Source organism: Myodes glareolus, chromosome 2, assembly GCF_982192425.1.
Source record: "Myodes glareolus chromosome 2, mMyoGla1.1, whole genome shotgun sequence".
Classification (NCBI taxonomy): domain Eukaryota; kingdom Metazoa; phylum Chordata; class Mammalia; order Rodentia; family Cricetidae; genus Myodes; species Myodes glareolus.
In genome coordinates this window covers 134,730,980-134,756,730 of record NC_142027.1, presented here as the reverse complement: position 1 = coordinate 134,756,730, position 25,751 = coordinate 134,730,980, and the positions used below count along the sequence as shown (strand labels likewise).

Here is a 25,751-nt window from a genome sequence, read left to right as displayed (position 1 = left end):
GGCTCTTCTGAGTATTGCCATTAACTCCCCCCTCCCCGCTTTCTCTCTGTGTGTTCCTCTCCCTCTCTCTCCCAGGCGGATGTTTCCTAGTTACAAAGTGAAGGTGACTGGCCTTAATCCCAAAACGAAGTACATTCTTCTCATGGATATTGTTCCCGCGGACGACCACAGATATAAATTTGCAGATAATAAATGGTAGGCGCCAGAGTTCCAGAGGGTAGGAGAGCTGGGAGGGAAGTGCAACGTCTATTCCACTCCCCAGTAACTGAACCAGTGAACTCATTAGTTCCTTCACTTAGCTTCCACTAAGGCTCAAGACTTGTGTGCCTATTCTATTGCACAGAAAGGGGCTGCAGCAACTAGCTCCCATTTCATAGGTCTGAAAACTAAGGCTGCGAGGAAGCAAGGGGAACCCTGTGTACTTCTAACTCCACAAGGGCTGCACATTTTTTTATTATTATTTTATTTTATTTTTGTTAAAAGGGTATTGTTACCAAGCACTGGATATATTTCTGCAGGGCACAAAACCATTTACAGTTCTTTTTTATGAGTTACCTGCTTTGAACATGACTTTTTTTTTTTTTTTATGAAACTGCAAAACCGGCCCATGGCTTTACTGGTAAAACAGCCAGGAGAGGAGAAGCCATTGCTGGGCTCCACCGCACTGTTGAGGCGGAGGCCGGAGGAGGATGGCTCCTTTGAAAGCACTTAAGGAGTTTTCACGAATTGTGCACCTGCAGAGCTTCAGCTCTCACCAATCATTTGTGTGCTGCAGAGGCCTTGGGGCCCCACACACTCCTGGAGCTGGGATGGGGAAGGAACTGAAGGTAGTCGGGAAGAAGAAAGAATTGGTGTGGGGTTCTCTGGAGCCGCGGAGACCGTAACTGTAACCGTCTGAAGGAGACCAGCTTGTACCCAGACCAGTCCGGCAGCCATTCTCAGGCCAGCTGCCTCTGGACCCCAGAAAGCCTAGCAGCTCTCATTTCCTTCACCCAGGTCCGTTACCGGCAAAGCCGAACCGGCCATGCCCGGCCGCCTCTATGTGCACCCAGATTCCCCGGCAACTGGAGCACACTGGATGCGGCAACTTGTCTCCTTCCAGAAACTGAAGCTCACCAACAACCACCTGGACCCCTTTGGGCATGTAAGTACCCTGATCCCCATCAGTGTGTGCCATCAGTGTGTGAGACAACCCCCCACCCACTCAGCCTTCTCTCTGGGACTCTATCTTTTGAATCTCCTTCTCTCTCTCTCTCTCTCTCTCTCTCTCTCTCTCTCTCTCTCTCTCTCTCTCCTCTCCTCTCCTCTCCTCTCTTCTCCTCTCCTCATTCATTCATTCGTTTATTTATTTATCTATTTGGGTTAAGCTTCCCCACTTCCCTAGTTCTCTCTCAAAGATCCCATTCACATAGCCTCAAACTGTCCCTCAACTATTTGGTACCCTCTGGGGGGGGAGGCTAGGATTATCAATAAGAGCAGCCACACCCACCCCTTCCTCTACCTTTCTGGTCCAGACGTTTTTTGTCCCACCTTCCTGCCTCCTGCCTCCTGTTCTCCGCTTTCCCTCTTTCTCACATTCCCTATTCACTGGTACCTCTTCCTTCTTCTTCCTCTACTTCTTCTATCTCCACCACTCCTTAATGGAGGGGACACTCCCTGTGGTCTAACCTAGGATCTGCCTTTCTTCTTCCCTGGGTGGCTGTCAACGGGGGGGGGGGGGGACTTCAGACCACCCTATTTCTAAGCCCTAATTTGTAATTGAACTTTCACAATGAAAGGGGAATGCAGTATTCTGCCCTTTTTTTTTACAGGTGACAAGTGAACCCTGGCACCAGTGCAAGCTTTAAGCTTGGTGCTCTTGGGCAGATAGATTTTATTTTATCTTACTATTGAGTCTCCTTTCTCCTTTTCATGCTTAGAACAGAAACCTAAATCTGGGATCTCTTTAACTCTAAGAAGAAGGCTTGGTGAATCCTTCCAACTATGTGGGGGTATAGTGAGTGTATATAATGAGTGTTTATGGCGCCTCTCTTTAGTGATCATTTCCTCCAGTGGGTTCCCAGCCCAGCCTCACCCTTATTTATTCAAACAAATAAACAAAAACAAAAAACAAACAAACAAACGAAAACCCCACAGGCTTTTGGGAGAAGTAGTCCCAAATCTCTCAATTGCTTTGGCTTTGAATTCTGCATTTAGAGCCCATTGCTAGATGGTTCAAACGTGCTTTGGAGAGCTGTTTCTCAAGGTTGTTTTTGCAAAGGCAAGTGAGGGGTTCATATAGTTTTTTGGGAGGTCAGAGGATTCACTGGGGGGGGGCACATAGTCTCCAGTTTAGGGAAACGCGGACCTGGATAAGCTGGACTTGGGGTTAAGTTCAAATGTTGAATCTGCTCTTTCTGGGTGACAGTGACAGAGGCCACCTGGGACCTCGGTGGCAGGATGGTCCACTGAGGGGTCCCCAGAGAAGCCTGTGTTGTGGCTCTAGTGCACAGATGGCCTGGGGCTCTCCAGGTGCGGGATTAGAAAGTTTGGGGTGTTCCTGTGGTTACTAATCATGTGCACTAAGGCCCTGGGAGGCATGTTCCTTCCTGCCTCCTCATGAGTGCTGAGACCCTCGAGTGGGGGCTTCTGTGAAACTGTCACATGGTCATCTCAGCTCCAAACTGCCCCTCTGTTTTTCTGACAGTGCTTTTTGGGGTTACTCTGGAGTAGACATCCAGGAGAGGCCCCATCAACAAATGCAGGCCACTTAGTGGTTTTTGTTTTGTTTTGTTTTGGTCTCTTCTCAACAACCTAAGAAAAAAGAGGGACTTACTCAACCCCAACTTTGAATCTAGAGTCATCCTGATGGAATCAGGGGCCATTAGATCACCCTCTTTCTGAAGTCTCCACACTGTCCCCAGCTGTCAAAGCAATTTGGTTAAGCCGGGAGGACGGCTGTACTGGCCCAGAGGCTGTGGCAGTCAATCTGGGGCCCCAGTGCGTCTCTCTGTCGCCACACTGCCTGTGTCAGCCAGCGTCACCATAAGCCTCTCTCTCTCTCTCTCTCTCTCTCTCTCTCTCTCTCTCTCTCTCTCTCTCTGTGTGTGTGTGTGTGTGTGTGTGTGTGTGTGATTAGAGGTAGACACCCCCCAGTCAGGAACCAAGGACCTTGCTCGAGGGAGAGTCTGCAAGCCAGAGACACCAAGTGGAATCCTGCCTCAATTGGGGTTTGGGATACTGTGGGAAAAGTAGACCAGGTTTGGGGAATGGGTAAATGTGGCCTGTTGCATTAGAGAAGTTTTGGTGACTTTTAAACATTCACCCCCACCCCAGCATCAAAATATGGGCATCGTCTGGACAGCAAACCTGGTTTTATTACTCTGAATGCTTATGCAGTTGTCTGGACTCCAGCTAGAACTGCAACCAGGATACTCCTCCATCTCTGTCTCCTGATAATACTAATGTGGTTGTAGCAATAGCCACAGCAGCAGGAGTGAGCCCCACTCAGGGTACCCCAAGAACGGAGGAGGACACAACCTCCTTTCCAGCAGACATCTGTCTTTGAGTCCCAAATGTTAGAAAAAAGAAACCTCCAGGTCAACCCTCAATGGGGTTGACAGTGGGGGGGGGGGAGCACTTCCTCCCCACCTCGCTGTTTTAGGAAGTCAGACTCAGCTCTCCACCAACAGACTCTCTCTCTCTCTCTCTCTCTCTCTCTCTCTCTCTCTCTCTCTCCCTCTCTCTCTCTTTCCCTGTCCTTTTCTTGTTTCAAAACAAAGGGCCTAGGTTTGAGGTTTAGGTTTGAGGTCTGTCTGTCTGGCATTTCCTCAGCCCTTGGTCTTCCTCAGAAGGACTTTGAGGAGGGGTGTGTGCCATGGCTATTTGTATGTATGGACATACATTCTTCCTGTACCTCACTGGGCCTCATTGCTGTCCGGCTTTCCCAACCCCCACTGGTTCCCGCCTCCAGACTTGCCAGGCTCCCTTTGGGGGCGGGAAGTGCCCTTATACACAGAGTTAATTTATTAAGCAAACTTTATTAAGAATTCTGATTTACTGCCTTGTGTGCTTTGGGTAGGTTCCTGGAATATTACCTTGACTTTCTCATGTGGAAATTGTCATTTTTGAAATGTTTCTTTTAAACGAAATCACTGGCCCCTTTTCAAAACAGAAGAAAAAAAAGACTAATTTTTTTTCTTCCCGGAGAGCCTATATAATAAAGCTAATTGGCAGTGCGGATGGGGGAGGAGCGAGGATCTAGCTGGAAACAAAGGGAGTTTTGATTTTGTTTCTTCTGACAATCTCATTTTCTGTTATTTTTTAGATTATCCTGAACTCCATGCACAAATACCAGCCCCGATTACACATCGTGAAAGCAGACGAAAATAATGGATTTGGTTCAAAGAATACTGCGTTCTGCACCCACGTCTTTCCGGAGACCGCGTTTATCGCAGTGACTTCGTACCAGAATCACAAGGTAAGCCCCACTCTCTGGGAGCCTGCAGCGGCAGACGCCTGCTGGTTTACATGGACGCATGCGCTGGGTATTCGCCGGAATGCAGTCCTTTAAAGCTGAGCGTGGGTCCGCAGTCCGGCAGACTCAACTGCTAGTCTCCTTCATGGGCCTGGGCAGGGGTCGAGTTGGGTTTGTTTGCATTATATTCATGGTGGGGGAGGAGCTCTCTCACCCACCCTTTTCTAGTTAGAACCAAATTCGTTATTCACTTAACAATTGGTGCGAGCCTGCCGATAGGGTGGGGAGAAAGGTGCTAGAATTCTAGGCGAATGCAACCCTTGGAGAGGATTGCCTTTTCTGTTAAGATCAGTGTCCTGGGTTTTTAAAAAAGAGGTCCCTCAAGAGGCAATGGGACAGGTAGCATAGCCGATGCTAACGTGTATGTGCATGTGGGCTGGTGCGCCATGCGAGCTCAGTGAGGGCTGAGCCCTGTCGTGGACCCTGCCCCACCCCCTCAATCTGGGTGAAGTTAGCTATAGGTTGCGAGTCTGGCATGGAAGGGTCATAGACAGGTTTAGTTCCGGGTCATGCAGTGGAGATCATTCTGGTGCTGGCTGGGAGGTAGATAATGCCTCAACCAATCCTGTGGGTAGTCTCTGAATTCCGACTGTGAGTGACCAGACTGTGATGGATGGATGATCCTTCCAGATCTAGGGAGAGCTCCCCTTCCTTGCCCCAGAAGAAACCCCTGCCCCTCCCCAACACAATTACTTTCTAAAAGGGAAAGAACAGAGCTGACCCCAGCAAGGGCGAAATGGTAAGGTCAGCTGAGGTGACTTAGCAAGTCTACCCTGAGTCGCACTCCCAGAGATGCTGGGTGACTCTGCAAATCCACACCCTCTGTTTGTTAACTGTGGCCATATCACTGCTTAAAGGGTCCCAGACCCGACACACAGGACCACAGATACCTCATCCTCCTCCCACTCAGGCAAGCCTAGGTTCATGGAGGGAGGGTAGGGTGTGTGTGTGTGTGTGTGTGTGTGTGTGTGTGTGTGTGTGTATCCTTGGCATGGTCTGAGTTCTGTCATGATAAAGTTGTGACATGTGCACTGTGTGCAATCTGTGGACATCCAAGGTCTGTTCCCCTTCCCACTCTGTTTTTAGTTTCATGTAGCGTGCACTTCATTGTTTGTTTTTGAGCATGCTGGGGTTTGAACTCACAGCTTCAAGCATTGCTAAGCACACATCCTGCCACTGTGCTGCATTTCTGGCCCCTTGAGAAGACTGCCATGTCATGTGACAGGTGGACATAACCCCAGGGACAGTGTCATATTTCTTTGTGTGTGTGTGTGAGTGTGTATGTGTGTGCGGGGTCATAGAAATACTGTCATTTGCTTGTCCAGATGAAGGCAGCACAACTTGTGGGACCAAGAAAGTTATTCTTTCTTTCTACCTTTTTTGTGAGTCCTGAGAATTGAACTCAGGTCTTCAGACTTGGAGGCAGGCCCTTTACCTGCTGAATCATTTTCCTGACCATTGGGTGTGAGTTTTGAGCACAGTTTAACGAACTCTGGTCTCAATGTCACAGATCTGCCACTGTGGGTCTCCAGCCACGCGTTTGGGTGTGTGTTTGCTGACTGCACAGAAACCCCACTCACAGGAGCGGCTTCCTGTCTTAGTTGGGTGTGGCATTCTGGTTGAACTGCACAGGAGGCCTTTTTAGCCAGGTGGAGAGATTTTGGACACACAGATGAGGGGAGATGAGCTTCTGCCCCCCCCATCTTCCACAGAATCTTCCCCACTTCTTACCTGTTGTCCCAGAGTTGTGACCAGAGTCCCAGAGTTGTTAATTTCCCACGTGAAGAGCCCTAAGTGATGCACTTCCCAGTCAAGTCCAAGACCCTAGGAAACTTTCCTCAGGTCGATAAGCAACGTGTAACATAACCGGGTCATGGTTCCTTATGATCTGTGGACAGCGTCTCTAGCTCTATTATCCCAGCTGGAATGGTGTTGAGAAGGCTGAGGGCATGGGTAAAGCCAGTTGAGTTGTTAACACCGTTTGGATTAAGGGGTGGACCCAAGGACGGGGAAGGGGCAGAGTGCTCAGATTCAAAGGCGGGATCTAACTCAGTTTCCCATCTGTAAAATGGGAATCACGACAGCATCCACCTCATGAGGTTCTCGTGAAGATTACAGAAGATATTCACAAAATAAACCCGGGGAGTGGTGTAGGCTTCATGACAAGGCAAAGGCATGGCTTTGGCCACTGGTCAGTTTGTTTGTAGGTCAACTCTGTTCAAGTTTTTTTATTTATTTTTTGGTGGTGATAGTGGGGGTTCTTTGCCTGCCCACTGTCACTCTCTGGTTGTATTAAAATCGGAATGATTGACATTTTAACATTAGGTCTATTATTGTGGTTAAAAAAATTAACTATGAATGTTGGTCTTTGTGAACTGCTTGGTTCATTGTCAATCAAGAACTGGCTTGTTTTGTTTTGGATGAAAGAGTCTGGGGAAATATTCTGGGTGAGTGGACAGCCAGGAATACCTGAGAAAGGTAAGTCACTGTTTGGGGAGGGGTTCAAAGAACTCGGTGCCCCCAGGGTGCTTTCTCCAGAGAGCCAGGTAGGGATGGATAATTAGCCGGGCTCCTGTCTTAGGCGATAAGGCATACACACACCCTTTCAGCATGGGACTCTCAGTGGTGACTGTATTTCCTCAGCCCAGCTGTGATCCTAAGCTGGATTCAGGAGTTATTTCCCCAGATGTTTGGCAGCCTGAAAAAAAAAAAAGATATTTAAAACCTCAACTCTTCCCCAGCTACGATGGACATTCACTCCGGGAAACACATTTTGTTCGGGTTTTCATAGCGGTTGTCAGCAACTCCCAGCACACTGCCTAGAAATGTGTAGGTGTTAAACACCAGTCACTCGGGCATTCCATTTCCCGCGGCTCTTGCTACAATGGCCCTGCGTGTATGCAAGCATGCATGTTCCCCCATGTTAACTGACTTTTCCATTCCGAGGTGCCTTGCTCCAGCTTGAGTCCTTGCGTATGGAGTCCATATTTATGAGGTACTAGCTTTCTGGTCGGTACCAGGAAATGAAGCCCCTAATAGAGAGACATAATTAAGATTTTTTTTGGCCCTCGTGAGTTGTTTTTTTTTTCCCAAAAGCAAGAATTTGCAACAATTATTTTCATTAATTTTTACAACCGCTGTCTCACCAGTTGGAGCCAGCATTTATATTTGCCCCCCCCCCCCTTCCACTCTCTCCCTCCCCGGATATCCGGTTTTATACTGATTTGAGAAGGGAGCTCCTTTGTATGGTAAAGAGAAATAGGTTTCCCTGGAGCTTTTGGTAGATGTGGGGGCTTCCAGGTGTGCGGATTTGGGGGCTCCTAAGCTGACGTGCTGTCTGCAGTTTATAGACTGGTTTATAATGCATGAGGCTGTGTGCAAAATAAGATGTGTTTTCCCGTACCGCCTGTCTAGGATTTCTTAAGGATGACTCTCTGCTGTGTGTGTGTGTGTGTGTGTGTGTGTGTGTGTGTGTGTGTATGCCTGTGGTGTATGTGTGTGTGCATGTGTGCATAAATGTGTATGTGTGCTTGCTTGTGGTATGCATATATGTATATGTGTGTGTGTGCGCGCACATGTATGTGTGTATATACATATATGGATGTGTGCCTAGGTGTGTGTGTGTGTGTGTGTGTGTGTGTATGTATGTTTGTGCACTCTGTACACACGTGGAGGTCAGATGACAACTTGAGAGGCTCAATTCTCTCCTCTCCTCTCAGTCCTAGGGATAGAGCTCAGGTTGTCAGGCTTGGAACACACACCTTTACCAGCTAAACCTCCTCAGGGGCCCCACCTTCTCATTGGGACAGGGTCTTTCACTGGAGCCAGAACTTCCCAATTGGCAAGACTGGCTAGCTAGTGAGTTCCTGGGGATCCTGCTGTCTCCGTACCCGTAGAGGCTGTGCACAAAGCAATCTACACGAGGCAATCTACACCTGACCCATCACTCCAGCTCTCCCTAGCAGTGCCTAGATCTTGGAGGTGTCTATGCAGTCCATTAAAGAAGGGAGGCTGGGATGTGGTGCAGCGCTGAGCCCTGGACCAGTGTGTGCCACGGCCTGGATTCTATTCCCAGCACCGCCTAAAAGTAGATACATTTAAAATCAATACATTTAAGTGTCTCTGTAACTATTTTTTTTAAAAATCCTCTGCAACAAGTTTTTGTTTTATTTTTTGAAACAGAGTCGCAATCAGGGGTTTCAATATCATGATTCTCCTGCTTCAGTCTTGTGCATGGTGGGATTAGAGGTGTGAGCCACCATGCCTGGCTGTTGTCATCGTTTTGTACAAATTAAGGAGGTAGTGAAATTGAAAGAGACTTGAAGTGTCTTAGAAGAATCAATGTGAGCAAAAAAGCATTGTGTGTGTCTGTGTGTGTGTGTGTGTGTGTGTGGTGTGTGTGTGGTGTGTGTGTGTGTCTGTGTGTGTGTGGTGTGTGTGTGTGTGTGTGTGGTGTGTGTGTGTGTGGTGTGTGTGTGTGTGGTGTGTGTGTGTGTGTGTGGTGTGTGTGTGTGTCTGTGTGTGGTGTGTGTGTGTGTGTGTGTGTGTGTGTGTGTGTGTGTGTGTGGTGCCCACAGGAGCCAGAATAAGGCATCAGATTTCCTGTAAGTGGAGTTTCAGGCACTTGTGAGCCACCATGTAGATGCTGAGAATCAAACATGGGTCTTGTAGAAGAGCAGTCAATGTTCTCAATTGCTGAGCCATTTCTCAAGAGCAGCAAAAAACCTGCCTGCCTTCTTTCCTTCTTCCTTCCTTCCTTTCTTCCTTCCTTCCTTCCTTCCTTAAGACAAAATAAAGCCCATGTTTTTCACCATTCCTTCAGCCAGTTTTCAGGTCTTGAGTTCCTAGTGGGACAGCACTGTTCTGGGCTGGGCTCTGATGTTGCCTGGGTTCACAGTTCATTTAGGCTCAGTGTTGCATTGACTGGAAGGCTCAGCTGCAGGGGCTGCATGGGAGGCGGGGACACAACTGAGGATTGTTCCATCCTGTTAAAATGGTCTAGTTATTGCTATTTTGTTTATTTGTGGTAGAGTCTCATGCAATTCAGGCTGATTTTCAACTCAGTATGTAGTCAATGACCTTGAATTTTTAATCCTCCTGCCTTCATTGCCTGAGTGCTGTGATCACAGATGTGTGACATGGTGCTTCACTTACGCTTCTGCAATTGGACCCAGGACTTTTGATATGCCAAGCAGGCAACTTAGCTCCATGCCCCGTCCGAATTATTATTATTATCATTATTATCATTATTACAGAGCCTTGATTATGTAACCCAGACTAGCCCCCAAACTTTTGATCCTCCTGCCTCAGCCTTCAGAATGTTGAGATTACAGGTATACATGGCTTTGGTTTTCAGTTAATCTTTGCAAATTCATTTTTTAAAAAAATGATCCATCCTTCGTTGGATTGTACCTTTTGACAAACTCTCAGAAGGATAGGCAGACCTCTGAATTCAGAAGCTCACATTTCAAAGATAGTTTCTTGAAATGGCACTGCAGGGTCCAGACAAAATCAGAAAGTGACAAGCGTAGCCACGTAGGCCTGTGATGCCAGCACCCAGGAGGCTGAGGCAGGAGTATCAAAAGTTAGAAGCTATAATCCAGGAGAATTCAGGCATGCTAGAGCCTTTTGGTATTCAGTAAAAAGATGTCAAACTCTTTTGACACCCACAGAAAGTTCTGAAACCAAAGCCTGCCTTCTGGCTTTAAGGATACAATTGTTGCCGTTAGAGAAATTTCTAGGACAAGCTAGTTCTGAACGAAAACTCGCTCACGGAAAACTAGAGAGTTCATGGGTCAGATTGAGCCGTTCTCTGTGTCTCATCCTATTCAAACCCTGAGAACTATCTCATCTGCCCAGCAGGACACACATTTCAGAAAACGAACCTGCTTCCCAACTTGACGGCCTGAGTTCCATCCCTGGGACCCGCATGGGTGGAAGATGAAAACTGACTCTCCCAAATCGCCCTCTGTCCTCCACGCCAATGCAACAACCCCCCCCACACTTAAATAATTATCTGATAAATTTAATAACTTGTCTTAGGGCCAGTGAGATGGTGTAGTTTGCGATACACCTGCTGAGCAAGCCTGAAGCCCTGAGTTCGAGTCCTAGAACCTCTGTAAAGGCAGAAAGAGAGAACCGACTCCATGAAACTGTCCTGTGACCTCCATACTTCCTGTAGCCCACACACAGACACGTTTACACACGCAGTAGCAACAGTAATAATAAATAGGGGCCGAGATGATGGTCCAGTTGTCAAGAGCCCACACTGCTCTTGCAGAGGACGTGAGTTTGACTCCCCGCACCCACAGTAGGTGGCTCACAACTATCCAGGACTTTAGTTCCAGGGGTTCTGGTGTTCTCTTCTAGCCTCTGCAGGCACCTCACCCAGGTGCACAAGCACATCATTTAAAATTAGGCAAATCTTTTTTAAAAATAATGGTTGGCTTTTATTTTGGGGTGGGGGCTTTTTGAGACAGGGTTTCTCTGTAGCTTTGGAACCTGTCCTGAAACTCACTCTGTAAACCAGGCTGGCCTCGAACTCACAGAGATCCTCCTGCCTCTGCTTCCTGAGTGCTGGGATTAAAGGTGTGCACCATGTCCACTTCTTTGTTTTTTACTTAACTAGGTCCATTTCTGCAGCTTCTTTGCTCCCCACCTCCAATTGATGCAATCCATGAACTCTAATTTTCCATGAGTGAGTTTCAGTTCAGGACTAGTTTGTCCTACAACCTTCTCTGATGGCATCAGTTTCTCCTTAAAGCCAGAAGGCAGGCTTTGGTCTCAGAACTTCCTGTGGATATCAAAAGAGAGAGTTTGTCATCTTTTTATTGAATACCAAGTGATTCCGGCGCTCTTGGATTCTCCTTTGTTGTATAGAGTCGACAGTATTTCCGAGTAAAATAGTTTTGAATAGGAAGGGAGTTGATTTAAATAAAAATAGTAGCTGGGTGTGGGGGCTCATATCTGTTCCCCTATAATCCTAGCACTTAGGATTACCTTAGGCTGGAGGTCAACCTGACCCTGTCTCAGAAAAACAAAAGTAAATTTAAAAAATATCTTAAAATTGAGCTGGCTCAGAAGATAAAGTACTCGCTACACAAACCTGAGGTCTGGAATTCAGATCACCTAACAACCACACCAGAGTTCAGATCACCTAGTAACCACACAAATGCTGAGATGGCGCAGCTGGGCACCTATAGCCATGTTACTCAGGAAGTGGAGACAGGAGGAACCCCAGGGTTATTGGATAGCTAGGCTGGTTGGATCTGCAAGCTCTGGGCTCATGGGAGAGATCCCGCCACAGCATATACGGTGGAGGAAGACCCAGGAAGAAGCCTAGTGTCAACTTTGGGTCTTCACATGCATGCTCCTAAACACGTGAACATGCATGTACATAGACATGTATACACACACATACATGTAAACAAAGCAAAGCAGACGCCCCCCCAATTTAAGCAAAGCAGTTTACAGATGCTTTCAGATGTGGCAGTGGCCCTGAAGGGGAACCCTGAGCCGCTGACGGCAGCCATAATGCCCTGGTGTCTGTCATGTGATTCTTTGAGTTAGACTCACAACATTTAGGAAACACTTGTAGCAAACTCCATATGGATGCAGTCTGCCACCTGGATCCATTATTACATTGACACTAATATAATACGTGTTGATGGCTTAAATTAAAGAGCTGGGCCTTGAACCAAAGCATGAAAAAAAGCGCACAGTTCTGCTTCGGGGTTGTGACACAGATTTTAAAGACAGAGTCCCCACCTCCTTGCCTAGAAAACCATAGAGGGTCCGAGGCACAGGACAGCTCCCATCTGCGGGAGCCTCAGACGTTGGTATTTATTGTACTGGGCTGCGCTTTACACCTGGGGCCTGCAAAAAGCTGAAATGGGGCATGACTGGACCTTTGAAAGCAATGATCAAGATGTGTTTTCTGCGACAGGGAGATTACCGCGTTGTGTGGGAAAGGCAGTCACCACGTCAACACCCACAGCTGTGTAAGGAAGAGGAGCCGAATGTTGAGGCTTCCTTTCTCTTTGAAATGCAAAATGCTCGACACACATGGGCACGCATGTGTGCTCGTGCACGCGCATGCGCGCGCGCACACACACACACACACATACACGATGCAGAGTATGACTCCAATTACTGAATAAACCGAATCCAGGTTTTCCCCTTAGCAACCATCTGACCGAGGACATTTTCAAAGCCTCCACTCTAACGTGGAGTCCCGTCACTGTGACGGGCTCTTTCGTGTCCTCTGGGCTGTCCGGAGCCTCTTTCCCCACAACATTTGCTATGTACTCTTGTTCCAAGGTCCTCTTGTGGTAATCAAGTGTGAACCAACTTGTTCTCCCTCCTCCTCTCAGATTACACAGCTGAAAATTGAGAACAACCCCTTCGCCAAAGGCTTTCGGGGCAGCGATGACATGGAACTCCACAGGATGTCTCGGATGCAAAGGTAAGAAATAGGGGCAAAATGTACCCCACAGATCCTCCCAGCAGCATTTATGCCATCCAGCGGAGAAAGAGGTCTCTCATTCCCTTCTCTCTGTCTCTCTGTCTCTGTCTCTCTCTGTCTCTCTCTCTTTCTCTGTATGTTTTCTCTCTGTAGGTCAAACGTCAATATGGGTACCCTTCCTCAATCACTTCTCTACCTTATTTTTTTGAGACAGGGTCTCTCACTGAGCCTGGGCTCCTGATTCAGTCAGGCTGACTGGCCATTGAGCTCCAGGGATCCTCCTGTGTCCACCTCCCCACAAGTGGGATTGTGGACAAGCCTCAGCACACCTGGATTCTGGGTGCCAAGTGTTCTGGGGATCTGAACTCAGGTCCTCATGCTTGGGCAGCGGGCACTTTATGGAATGAGCCACTTCCCGGGCCCCCAGGCCTTTCTCTGATAACCTTTATGATCTGGATGGGCGCTTTCAGGCAGCCTGCAGCGTGAACGGTGGGGTAGGATAGAATCCAGCTGGCCCGGGTTCCAAGGCTATGTGCCTCCTCTTCCGTGTGTCCCTCCCCCGCTCATCAAACCCTTCCCCTTCCCTCATCCGTCTCAGCTGTTGAAGGCTGTTCTTTTGGCAACAGCTCTCCATCAATGAGAGAGAAGCAAGCAACCCCATTTCCTGAGGGCGAAACATAGACCAACTTGACAGCAGGTGGTTTCCAGGATACTTCATGAGGATGGGAGTGCCGGTGCGGAGCCAGTGCCAAAAATCAATTGCTAGTTTTACATATCCTGTGGTCACAGTCGCTGAAATGACAGATAGAAAGGGCTGGAATAAACATACACAGAGAGAATTGGGTCTGATGGAAATGACTGAACAAGTAAGGCAGGGCGTCGATTGAGCTCTCATCTTCCAGCTTGACCACTAAATGGCAAGAGAATTAGAAATTACATCTTGACCCCGCCTTGATCAAATGTGTGTGTACAAGCACATGCATGCACGAATACACGCAAACACATCCACAAGCACACATACACATGTATGCATACACACACATGGTGTATGTACACATGGTGTACATACAGATACACATACATGCATACACACATGGTGTATGTACACACACATGGTGTACATGCAGATACACATGCATGCATACACACACACACACACAGTGGATGTACACACACACTCTCTCTTTTTCTCTCTGTTTCTCTTTCCCTCTCAGTGCGTTTTGTGATTCAAAATAAAATGAAATCATTGGTGACATTCTGGAAGAGAAGAAAAGGGAAAGTCAGTTATATTTGGAACATGGTCATTCAAAAAAGGGTGAGGGGCCAAAAACAGAGAAAGGGATGGAGATCCCATAGTCTTGGAGTCTAAATATTGGTCTAAGAACTGTGTGCTGTGAAATCAGTTTACCTTAAAAATATTATTTTATTCATATATATTATTCATATATTATTTTATTCATATTCCATGCACATGGAAAATGTACTATGTCTATGTACTATGTACATCCGGTGCCCACAGAGGTCAGAAGAGGGTGTCAGATCCCCTGGAACTGGAGTTACAGATGGTTGTGAGATGCCATGTGGGTGCTGGCAATCGGATCCAGATCCTCTGGAAGAGCAAGTGCTCTTAATTGCTGAGCCAACTCTGCAGCCCCAGGAACATTCAAATTCAATATTTGCAAACTGGATTTTTAAATTGGCACTTGCTATAGTTCTAGGATCGGAGGAGTCTGTGCCAAAATCCCGTCTAAGCAGAGATGAATATGACTACCTGAGGCTCCCAGACAGCCATGTTCAGAGTCACATTCCATGCTGATGGTGACTTTGCCTCAGATGTAGCAACAGCCATTCCGAAGCCCTGTCTGAGAGCTACCAGTGAAGCACAGGTCATCAAAGGGTCTTAGCATTGCCTACCTCTTCCATCCTTCCTACAAGGCCACGATGGATTGAAGAGGTCAGGAGGCAACGGCCTTCTCTAGCCTCCGCAGGCCTCAGGCAGCTCTTTCTGTGCTGAGGACCGAATTCGACCGAATTCAGGATCTTGCACGCAATAGACCCATGTTCTACTGCTGAGCCTGACTCTTCTTGAAGCGTGTTAGCATTCAGCACCTGTCTTCTGCCACATTGAACTCCAAGCCTCCGTGGCAGCAGCAGCCTCTTGACTTACATACACTGACTGCAGCCCCTTCTCCTCTGGAGGCTTCTCCAGGCAGTCCCACACAGAGCCTTGGCGAACACAACCAGACAAGATCACCGCGCATGCGGGAACTCTTCAAGTTTCTATCACTGTGGAAGGAGGTCTGGCAGACCTTTTACCACTGACCGACCACACCTTTCCCATCAGGCCCCGCTACCCCTGGCTTTGTTCATTTGGCTTATGGTAAAGGAGGCATTCTGGACACTTTTTCTTGTTTGTAGCCCCGGGACGTGTGTTCAGTTTGCAACCTGATCATTCCCCTCCATCCCCTTGCCTTCTCTCTTTCTTCCTTTAATAGTCTTTCCCTGATGGACCCAGCTGTTTGGAAGCTCACAGGAGCAGGTGTCAGATACTAAAGGAGAGGCAGGTGGGGAAAGGACAGGTGTTTGAGAGCTAGGACACATGGATGTCCTAACCCGCCTTCACCGCCACCGCCGGTCCAGGTTGAGCAGGTCTCTTTCCATTCAGGTGTCAGATGGAGAGAGGAAAAGGGAGGGAGCAAGGAGAGAGGGGAGGATGAGCTGCAGGGGCTTGTCATGTTGGAGCCTAAGATCTCTCAGCCTAAGAACCATAGGTCTCTGTGGTCATAGGAGTTGTGTTGGGGAAGTGGGAGAAGGCTAGACCTTCTTGGGGATTATCCAGCTCTTTGTAGGTGGCCTTAGGGACAGTGACGGAGGAAGCAAAGTGGCTGACGTGACAGAGTTTCAAGGTCAGACTCTGGGGTTATCCCTTGCTCTGTGTCACTCACTGTGTTACTCCGGGAAAGTGAGCTGACCTCCCAGGGACTCGATGCCCTGCTTGTGACATGGGAACAAAGAAACCTAGCTGACGTGTTTTAAGGGTCTTGTAAGAACTGCTTGGCTGGGAGGTGGTGACGCACACCTTTAATCCCAACGCTCTCGGGAGGCAGAGGTAGACTGATCTCTGTGAGTTCGAGGCCAGCCTGGGCTACAAAGCCAGTTCCAGGACAGCCAGGGCTACACAGAGAAACCCTGTCTCAAAAAACAAAAAAAATCAAAAACAAACAAACAAAGCATTACTTGAGACAATGCCGGCAGGGAACCTGGGTCCTGGTTCAGGGGAACTTTCCCTGGGACTCTCAGTTCTGACTTTATTCGGGATTTATTTTGGGCTGTTGTCTCAAGCCCCAGGTTGCTGTAGGTAGTGACAGGCGGGAACCACGGCTCTTGGAGTCAGCTGTGATAAAGGCCGGCTCACTGTTAATCTTGTAATTCTGTTTCCTGTCCCCCACACACTCGGTGACAGCTGATGGAGGAGGAGGAGGGATGGAATCTGGAAGGGAGAGAGAGGCCGGCTCTGGAGGCTGTGCGGCTCTTCTAGGGCAGCTTGGCCAAGACCTGGACACGCGTGCCTCTCTAGCTCCATGCTCTCTTTCTACCGATTCGCGTCATGGCAATGGCTTAGATTTTCTTCAGTATTCATTTACGGTGTCCGGTTACAGGAGCCGTCACTGCTTATAATAAACACGGGAGAGCTGTGGAAAATATTAAGCCACGTAAAAGGCCCGTTTCCAGCTTCCTGTGACAGTGTGCACGCACCCAGGTTGTTAGGAAAGGTGGGGACTGCCATAAAAACAGCTTTTCGCGGTCAGTGTTCCTCAAAGTTCTGAGAGACAAGGGATGGGGGAGCTGGTTTTGGAGGGCGCATGGGATCACCCGCGTGTCAGGGCTGAGGTCTCAGAGATGCTACTATGTCAAGAATGAGACTACGTCAACAGGAGGGAGGGGAGGAAGGGAGGGGGAAAGGAGAGAAGAAAGGAATAAAGGAAGGGAGACAGGGAGGCAAGGACAGAGGGAAGGAAGAAGGGAGGGAGGGAAAAAGGGAGGGAGGGAAGAAGGAAGGATGGAAGAAAGGAAGGAAGGACGGACGGAAGGAAGGAAGGAAGGAAGGAGGCAGGACAGCTCCCAACTGAGTGAAGGAAATGACTGACACTTGTAGTGGGGTTGGCGTCCAGAATAGGTGATTGTTGAATAGATGATGCTGTCGAGATAACACAAAGACAGCAGAAATCGTGTACCTGCGTGTACACCAGCTCAGCCAGTAGGGAGGACTGGGACTCCTCTGTGGCCAGAGACAACCCTACACCCTGCTCTGCACTAATGTCCCTGCCTTGAACTTGGCTTCAGTGTCTATGAAGTATCTAGGCAGCTTGAAGACACCTGGGAATTGAAGTGGAGGGCAGACAGTAGCTCCGGGAAGGATAAGGGTTAAGTGTGTACGTTTGGAGTACAGATTCCAAAGTTCTCAGAGAGAAGCAGGGACAGGGTGACCCTGTGAGAGCTGCCTCTGGAACCTGAGTATTGAGATACTAGAGACAGCAGAGGGTGGCATCTAGTCCCTGCACTGCCCACCACACTGCAAAGGGGAAACTGAGGTCCAGACAGTCCTCGTGGAGACGTTCTGGTCTGTTGGTTTATTCATCGTAAACATTTGTTAAGGGCTTGTTGGATGCCAGGCACTGGGATATGCAGAAATGAGCCAACACACAGAGGAATCAGGGCTCAAGTGGAGACCACAGGCACCAGGCCTGGAGAAGCCCTGAGTACTCCTGTGCCTCCCCAGCTCACTGAACGGCCCCTCACCTGTGACAGGGACTCTTGATTGCAGACGATCAGGGCCCATGAGGTAATGAAATGCTCTAACTCAGCCTTTCAGTATTGCCACAAATCCCCGAGATAATCGCCTTAGTAAGAGAAAAACTTAATTTGGTCGCAGTTTCAGACATTCCCATGCATAGTGGGTGGGCGCATGGTTGTGTGGCAAGGCAGAAGCCCAGGGCAGAAGAGAGCGGCAGATCCAGAGACTCACCTTGTAGCAAGTGCGAAAGGGGGTGCGTGCAGGGGGAGTCTTCCAAGATCCCTCCCTGTGAAGACTCACCTGTTATATTTTATTTTATGTGTCTGATTATTTGCATATCTGTGCACCACTTAGGTATTATGCACCCAGAAGCCAGAAAAGGGCATTGGAATTGGAGTTACAGATGGCTGTGAGCTGCCTTGCGGGGTGCTGGGAATGGAACCTGGGTCCTCGGGAAGGGCAGCTAGTGCTCTTAGCTGCTGAGCCATCTCTCCAGCTACAGCTCCCTCTCAAGTCTTCGATCCATGAGCCTTTGGGAGAGACTTACCTACAGGATAACTCTTGATGTCAAATAGACGAATCCCAAACTGTCCTAGACTGGCTGGGAGGTCCTGTCCCGAGCTTACTCTGTCCATTCTTTGTGTGTGACTATCTGAGCCAGATAAAGTGGAACACAGGGTCACCCCAAGTTCCTAGCCTGCATAAAGGAGAAAAAGGTGTGGGGCGACCTCAGTTCTTCCACAGAGGACCTCGGGGCCGTTGAAGGACCGTAGCGTTCCGTGTCGTAGAGTTCAGTGAAACCCGTCTATGATCCACACTTGCAGCAGACGCTGACCAGGCCACACACTGCTTGTGATTTCTGGATCTAGGTGGAGCTGGCAGCCGAGGCCTGTGACTTACGGAAGGAAAGGTAGGCTCTCAGGCGGTACCCTCATGGTCTGCATTCCATGCTGCCAGTGCACTGGAGCGCCACACATGGCTTCTCCAACACGGGCTCTGTCTATAGGAGGAGATTCTTCGTGTCCTTCATTGGCCTAGATGGAGTGACCCTGAGGTTTAAACTGCCTGGCAGGCACAGAAAGACACAGCCACAGGGACGTCCCATGTTGCTTGTTGGCCATGCTGGGTGACAGTGCATATTTTGGAGAGGTCACAGGGCAGGCGGACCTGTCACGATCACACAGGTGACTGAGATACAGAGCCCTCTTTATGAGCAAGGAGTGGAGGGGAGCCCCCTTCTACAGAATAGGGAATGGGCATTGAACTCAAGGCAGCTGCAGAGGCCCCTGGGTGCTCCTTACAGAATAACCTTGAACTCTAGTGGCCATTCTGCTACAGGTACTCCAGACTGAGTGTCCCTCACCCAAAACGTTTGAGCTCAGAGACCTTTCAGAGTTGGGAGTCCTGTGAATTTTGGATCATTGCACGTACATGAACGATTTCAACTGCACATATGAAGATTCATTTGTGTCTTGGTGCCTTGCACGTGAAGCCTGAAGGGATTACTATGCAGTATTTTTGTATTTATTTATGTTTTTAAATTTTATTGATTTTTATTGAGCTCTACATTTTTCTCTGTTCTCCTCCCTGCCTCTCCTCTCCCCTTCAGCCCTCTTCCAAGGTCCCCATGCTCCCAATTTACTCAGGAGATCTTGTCTTTTTTTACTTCCCATGTAGATTAGATCTATGTAAGTCTCTCTTAGTGTCCTCGTTGTTGTCTAGGTTCTCTGGGATTATAATTTGTGGGCTGGTTTTCTTTGGTTTATGTTTAAAAACCACTTATGAGTGATTACATGTGATAATTGTCTTTCTGGGTCTGGGTTACCTCACTCAAAATGATGTTTTCTAGCTCCATCCATTTGCCTGCCAAATTCAAGATATCATTGTATTTTTCTGCTGTGTAGTACTCCACTGTGTAAATGTACCACATTTTCCTTCAGTCAAGGGGCATTTAGGTTGTTTCCAGGAGTATTCTTTTTTTACACTACTTGTCAGTTCTTTGGATTACTTATATTTTGTTCTTGTTTGTTTTCTGGGGACAGACTCCATGGCTTTTGCACAAGCCAAATACGTGATCAATCATTGGATTGCAGCAAGTGTGCAGTTTCCCAGTCTGAGATGGTCTTGCCAGTGCTCAGAAGGCTTCAGGCCTTGGAGCATTTGGATTTGGGGGTTCAGGATATGCAGCTTGTGTTCCCTGGAATCAGCTAATTTTGTGGGTCAGCACACTTCGTGTCTGTGATGCCCACAGAGAGGAGTGATGCTATCCCTGTTTCTTTGTTCTTTTGATAGGAAGTGGTCCCTAAGGTAGATGTGTCTAGATTTTGAACTGTCCTCAGCAGACAGCGTGGGGGAGTTTAGATCTCAGGACACAGTAGCCAGGTCGGAAACACCCACCCCCATCCCACTACATGACAGTCTTGGAGGAACTCAGCCTGGCTACATTGTACACGATCATTCATTGTCCTCCACCTCTGCTTGGCCTTGTTTGTATCACTCTTTCCACGTTGTCTTTTCCCCTTCTTAAAGTCAAATGCAAGCAGCTGTTAGTGGTGCACGCCTTTGTCTTGGGAAGCAGAGGTAGGCAGATCTCTGAGTTTAAAGCCACCCTGATCTTGTAGCAAGTTTCAGGACAGCCAGAGCTACATAGAGAATCCCCCCTCCTTCTCTCTCTCTCTCTCTCTCTCTCTCTCTCTCTCTCTCTCTCTCTCTCTCTCTCAAGAAAGACCCGGAATACACTATATACATAGGGAAAGATTTCATGGGACTTGTGGGGCTGGGGCTCTTCCAAAGTTACAGTTCTTCTGTTCCTGCCTCTGTCCTTTCTGTTTGTAAATCAAATTTCAGCCCCTGACCACATACATGTCTGGCTTTCTTATGGGAGGCTTAGCGCTCTTGCTCTCTCTTGCTTGTGGCTGAAGACCAACCCAATGCACGGTGACCGAGAAGTGACCTGAGACTTCTTTGTGCCAGCGGTCCAGACTCCTGACTCTCCTGTAATTGTGGATTCTGCCCCTGCTCCACGGGGTGGGGGTGGGAGGACCATGTTTATCTCAAACAAGAGGGAGGTTGAGGTTGTAAGTGGAAAGTTCAGCCATCCTTTCTCCTCCTCCCTCCCCCACTTCCCTCTTGTCTTGTCCCCCTTCCCTCCTAGGAACACCCAGTTCTTACCCCTTTGCAAATTACCACCCACCCTGTGCAGCACCCTCACCCTATGCCATGCTGGCTACTCAGTGTCTTTCTAGATCTTGTTCCTCATGCATGCCTGGAGCTCTCTATTCCTTGGCCAGCCTAACTCCATGCCTCTTCCTTCAGCCCATGGCAGCCACCACTCTACTCTCTCCTGCCAGAAGTTGGCCCATTTTAGGACTCTACCTAGGAGTAGAGTGAGTGAAGCCCCACATTCTATCTTCCTGTGTCTGGCTTCTCTCTCTTAGCACAACACCCTCCAGGTTCATTCATGGTGTCTCCTAGAGTGGAGTTCTTCTTTCCTGGAGGTTGACCCACACTCTGCTTTACACACTCCTCATTCCCTTTATTGGTTCAGCCGCAGGCATAGGTTGTTTCATTTTCTTGGCTCTGGTGACCAGGACAGTGATGGGCATGAAAATCCGGTCACCAATTCTATCCTTTCTGGATGCAGACCCAGCGAGGGACTGCTGGATCATACAGTACTTCTATTTTTAGCTTTAGAAGGAACTCTGTAATGCTTCCCGTGAAGACTGTGCCAGACCGTACCCCCACCAGCAGTGGAGAGGGTTCCCTTTTCCCCACCTTCTCGCTCACACCTGCTATCTCATGTCGTTTCCATAGCAGCCATCCTAACAGGTGTGAGGTGACAGCTCCCGGGGAGACCGACCGCCTTGCGTTTCCGTTTCGCTGAGAGTGGTGGAGTTGACCCTTTCCTCCATTCCTGTGCCTTGTTGGAGAAACCTCTGCCTAGGTCCTTTACACAATTTATACTTTATATTTAGTTAATTATTTTGGGGATGCTGGTGGTCCCTCTCAGTGCTTTGATCTTGCTAAGCACGTGCCTCACCACTCAGCTACACTCCCAGACTCCCACACCATCACCATCATCATCATCATCGTCACCATCATCACCACCATCTATCTCTTTCCCTCATCTGTATTGCAGCAGTATTTATCAGGCTTATAAGCAAACTTGCTAGAAAAGAGTTCCCTACATCTCTCTGGCAGTCTGTGGCTCCGGGATGGGACAAAAGCTTCCCACGCCTTCCCGTTCATGTGTCTTCTTTGTCACATATGTGCTCACCTAGCTGCCTGTCCATTCTTCCAGGCCATCTTTCCGGTGTACCTACATAACCATCTGCCCATCTAACCGTTGGTCTCTCCAGTGTGCCCACGCCACTTCTCCACCTCTCCTTCTCACTATAACAGATGAAATTTAAGCTAAGTCACCGGAATGAGCCATTTCACCCCAAACCCTTCAGCGTGTGCATCATTAATTAAGATTCAGTTTTTGTTCACAGTTCTTCCTTTTCTGTGAGATTTCTAGAGTGAAATGTATGAATTGTAAGTTTACCTTCTGGTTCTTGATAAATGCACATAATTGTAAAATCTAAGCCCCTGTCAAAATCTAGAACATTCCAGAACAATCCCCCTTTTCCCCTTATTTATTAGCATATAAATGTGTGTATGTATGTGTGCATATGTATGTATATGTGTGTGCATGTGCACATATGTATGTTTGTGTGTGTACATATGTATGTGTGTGTATGTATGTATATGCATTGTGTATGTGTGTGCATATGTGTGTGTATGAGTGTGTATGTATGTGTGTGTATGCATGTGTGTGTGGCCTCAAGGTTAATGTTAGATGTCTTCCTAGATTGACATAAGGTCCTTCACTTGAACTCAGAGCTCGTTAATTCAGCTGGTCTAGACACCCAGTTTGCTCCTGGGATCCCCTGCTTCTGCCTCCCTCGCACTGGGATTACAGATGGGATTCCAGTCCTGCTCAGCACTATGTGAATGCTGGGAATTTGAATTCTGGACTTCAGGCTTTTAGAGCAAGTTGGTTACCCACTGAGTCATCTCTCCAGCTGGCAAACTTGTCAGTTTTTGAGACTGAACTGTTGGTTCTGCATTGTGCAGTGTTCCAGGAATGAGGGAAGAGTGTCTGGTGGACAGCCTGAGAGCTCTGTAGGGCTCTGCCCCATTCAAGCCCACTGCTGTGCCTTCCATGGTGCTTCCTCCTTGTGACTCCCAGATGTCCTGCAGGGCGGGCCTTGGCTTCCCCTTCCTGTAAATAGAAGAAATGAGACAAAGGGACAAAGAGAGATGGGCCCAGTTTGCTCCATGGCTTCAGAGCTGTCAGGAGCACTTGCTAAGACCGCCTTTGGGATGTCAGACCCCTTTCAGGGAGCTGGGTGCAAATGCACACCTCTCTCTAGAAAATTGGCAAACCCAAAGTACCTGATTTTTGGGATGGGGAGGTGGTCCAGAGCTCATTCAGAGCCCCTGCTAGGTGCCAAGCTCTGCTTCAGAATGTGCTGTGCGGGATGGAGTTATTCCTGCCCTCCTAGCATTCAGAAGGCTGAGACAGGAGGATCGGGAGTTGGGAGCCAGTTTGACTGCATAATGAGATCCTCTAGCTATCCTGACCCTATAAAAAAAATCTCAGCTGGTAGAGTATTTGCTTAGCATTCATAAAGCCTGGGTTCCATCCCCAGCACTATGTTACTACATTAACCAAGCCTGGTGGGCATGCCTAGCATCTCAGCGCTCAGAAACAGAGGAAGGAGGATGAAGGTCAGGGCTGGAGAGATGGCTCAGCAGCCAAGAGTACTGGCTGCTCTTCCAGAGGTCCTAGGTTCAATTCTCAGCACCTACATATCGACTTGTAACCGTCTATAACTCCAATTCCAGGGGACTCGGTGCCCTCTTCTGAACTCCCTGGGCACCAGGAACACATGTGGTGCACAGACACACATGCAAGCAGAACTCTCATGCACATATAGACCTAATTTCTAAAATATAAATTTAAAAAATGGGTCTGGAGAGATGACTCAGTGGTTAAGAGCACTTGTTGCTCTTTCAGAGGACCTGAATTTAATTCTCAGAACCCACATAGTGACTTAAAACTATATATAACTCCAGTTCCTGGGGACCCAGTGCCCTTTGCTGGTCTCCATGGAGACCAGGCACACACATGGTACACAGACACACATTCACACAAATCACCCATACATATTAAAAAAATAAAACAAAACAAAAGTTGAAGGCCATCCTCGGCTATGTATTGAGTTTGAGGCCAGCCTGGGTGTTCTCTCTCTCTCCCTTCCTCCCCCTCCCTCCTCTCTTTCTCTGTGCTTAAGTATGGGACATCCACCCAGCCAGGCCAGCATCAGAACCAGGGGCCAATTCTCACCGTTACTCTCTCTAGAGGTGTATAACCACGTGACCCCCATAGCTGCAAAGCAAGGTTGTCTCTAAAGTTGTCTCTAGCATGGGGAGGAGTCCTTGAGAGTCTTGGTCCCTCTCAAACCACACAACCCTAGTGGGAAATTTGCGTGAAGTATTTGTGCCTATTCTCCACAGCGTGATGGTTCTCTCTGCCTTTCTGCCATGAGCCGAGAACCAAATTTATCCGTTATCTGTGCTGATCTATATGTTGCCTGGGGCATGTGCCACCTGAGGTGCACCCTCCTGGTTTCCCATGGTGCCCACATATGTCCGGTCATAATAACTCCCCCAAGTAGATTAGAAGGCGCGCACCAGGAAAACTCCCTAGGGGCTGTATTTGCCTGGCCCATTTTAATTTGGGTCTCAGATGAAAGTAGGGAGCCCGTAAAGGAATGTGCCCCACAAGAACAGGACTTTTACGGCCCTCACCCCACTTTGGCTGTTTAAAAATGCTGCCAGAAATTGGGTAAGCATCTCCGAGAGAAAACAAAACTGAACAAAAGCCCCCTCCACATCAGCTCCTCGCCACCTGCTCTCGTGAAAAGGCCGATTCAATCCGCGCGGGTGCAGTGGAAAACGGGTTCATTAGCTGGCGGCAAGCTGATGGTGCAGATTGGCCCTCGACTTCAATCTTCCCTTGTAATGTTTTACAACCCAGACCCAGTGACAATGGCGTCATTCACTCCATGCTCGCTCGCAGGGAACAGGACGTCAGGGAGCCTGAGTCAGGGAGGGTCTGCTCTGTGGGTTCTGGCACCCAGGGAGAGCCGAGGGATCCGAGATCTGGCGTGGGTCTGGTGTCTCTGAACAGAGCCCGTTGGTGGGATTGCCGGAGGTTGACAGGGTCAGCATGGCATCAGGAACAGTGGGACTTGCCCGATGACCTCAACCCTGCTCTGTGTAGATGGTTCCCAAATCTGTCCTCAACAGTCTGTTTGTACCGGCAGATCCTCCCTGTCACCACAACCAAGTTTGTCCTCAAGAGTTTAGGAGCAGAACGGGCTTTGAACGAATCCGCTTGTTGGCTCTTTTTTAAGCTCTCTGAACTTGAATTTTCCTATCTGTATGGTAGCTCTTAAGTATTTGCACGCAATGAGGGAAGACACTGAAGACAATCTGTACAGTGGCTGGAATATGGGTGAGCATTCGTGAAACAGTACCAATCACGGTAGTGACGGTGGCAATGGTGATGTTAGCGGTGGTGAAGATGATGGTGATGATGGTGGTGATGGTGATACTGGTGATGGTGATGGTGGTGATTATGGTGAAAACCTGCCCTCACTGGTTGCCTTACACACACATACCCCTTTTCAACATTTACCCTACTGGGATGCTCTAGCTTCTTCACGGGTGTCCTTAAGCTTCAGATGAAAACAGCTTGTACCTTCCCGTCTCAGGCACCATGTTGATCCCACCAGAGAGACGCTAACGGTTCCTCTGTACTGACGGATCCTTCGGTGGGTCCACTGAAGAGCCCCATAGGGACCCACCCTGCTGTGGTTTACTCCAGACATTTCCTTCCCTGTATCTCTCTCCCCTCACTGGCT

At 48.5% G+C, this 25,751-nt stretch overlaps 1 protein-coding gene across 2 annotated transcripts in view; it reads left to right on the top strand.

Moving 5' to 3' along the window:
* Positions 1 to 25,751, top strand: part of Tbx5 (T-box transcription factor 5) — a 50,275-nt gene that overhangs the window by 7,933 nt on the left and 16,591 nt on the right. For both annotated transcript variants that reach the window (XM_085681205.2, XM_048423494.3), the window contains exons 4-7: positions 76 to 195; positions 997 to 1,144; positions 4,307 to 4,459; positions 12,889 to 12,980. In XM_085681205.2, the coding sequence (XP_085537331.2) occupies positions 76 to 195; positions 997 to 1,144; positions 4,307 to 4,459; positions 12,889 to 12,980 (513 nt within the window). The remainder of the gene's footprint in view (positions 1 to 75; positions 196 to 996; positions 1,145 to 4,306; positions 4,460 to 12,888; positions 12,981 to 25,751) is intronic.